An 817-nucleotide genomic window follows, 5' to 3' on the forward strand; every position below is an offset into this window, starting at 1 on the left:
CTGTGGTGGATTCTTATTTTATTAATGCTGAATGTATTTTTACCTTTTTTAAGCTCAAGTGAAATCTTGTGGTGATATCACTTTTGGATTGGTCACTCAGTGTGTATTACCGAAAACAATAAGTGATGTAGCAATAAAGAAGAGTTATTCGACGATGTTAAATATTGCGATGAAAATAAATATGAAAATTGGTGGCATCAATACAAAATTACTGGAAGATGAAATGTATGATATTGAATTTATGAATGCGTATGAAAAATTCTTGAATGGAAGCTTTTTGTTTAGTTTGGATAATTATTTGTATAAGAATAATGCATTGGTAATTGGTGTGGATGTGGTTCATCCATCAGCTGTAGAAACGCATTTACCATCAATAGCTTCGGTGGGTATTATTCATGTTATTGTACTTCCAAATTATTGAAGGAATGTTTTTGATTTGAAGGTTGTTGGAAATGTGGATACAAAAGTGACGAAATTTCATGCTTCGGTGAAACTACAACCAGCGAAGCAAGAACTGATCACTGGATTTATCGAACAATTTTCAGAACGTTTACTGGAATATCTTGATGTTAATGGTACGGCTCTGAAAAATATTATTGTTTATCGAGATGGAGTATCCGAAGGTCAATTTATGCAGGTGAAATTGTGTTGTATCATTAATTGAAGCAAAGTAAAAATTTATTTTTTTAAAAAGGTTTTGGAAGAAGAACTGCCTGCTCTTCGTAGGGCTTGCAAATCATTTGCAACAAATTACCGGCCGTTGATTACGTTTATTGTGGTTCAAAAGCGACATCATGCTCGATTTTTTTGTTGTGAT

The 817-nt window shown here is 32.9% G+C and overlaps 1 protein-coding gene across 1 annotated transcript; it reads left to right on the forward strand.

The window, feature by feature from the left end:
- Positions 1–49: 49 nt before the first annotated feature.
- On the forward strand, positions 50–817 carry Tsp_15818 (eukaryotic translation initiation factor 2C 3; the record flags this gene model as incomplete). The annotated part of the gene is made up of 4 exons (XM_003370496.1): positions 50–225; positions 286–382; positions 443–637; positions 695–817. Coding segments are annotated over exons 1-4 (486 nt in total), but the record flags the coding sequence as incomplete, so codon positions are not given.

This window comes from Trichinella spiralis (genome assembly GCF_000181795.1).
Source record: "Trichinella spiralis strain ISS 195 chromosome Unknown Scfld667, whole genome shotgun sequence".
Lineage (NCBI taxonomy): Eukaryota > Metazoa > Nematoda > Enoplea > Trichinellida > Trichinellidae > Trichinella > Trichinella spiralis.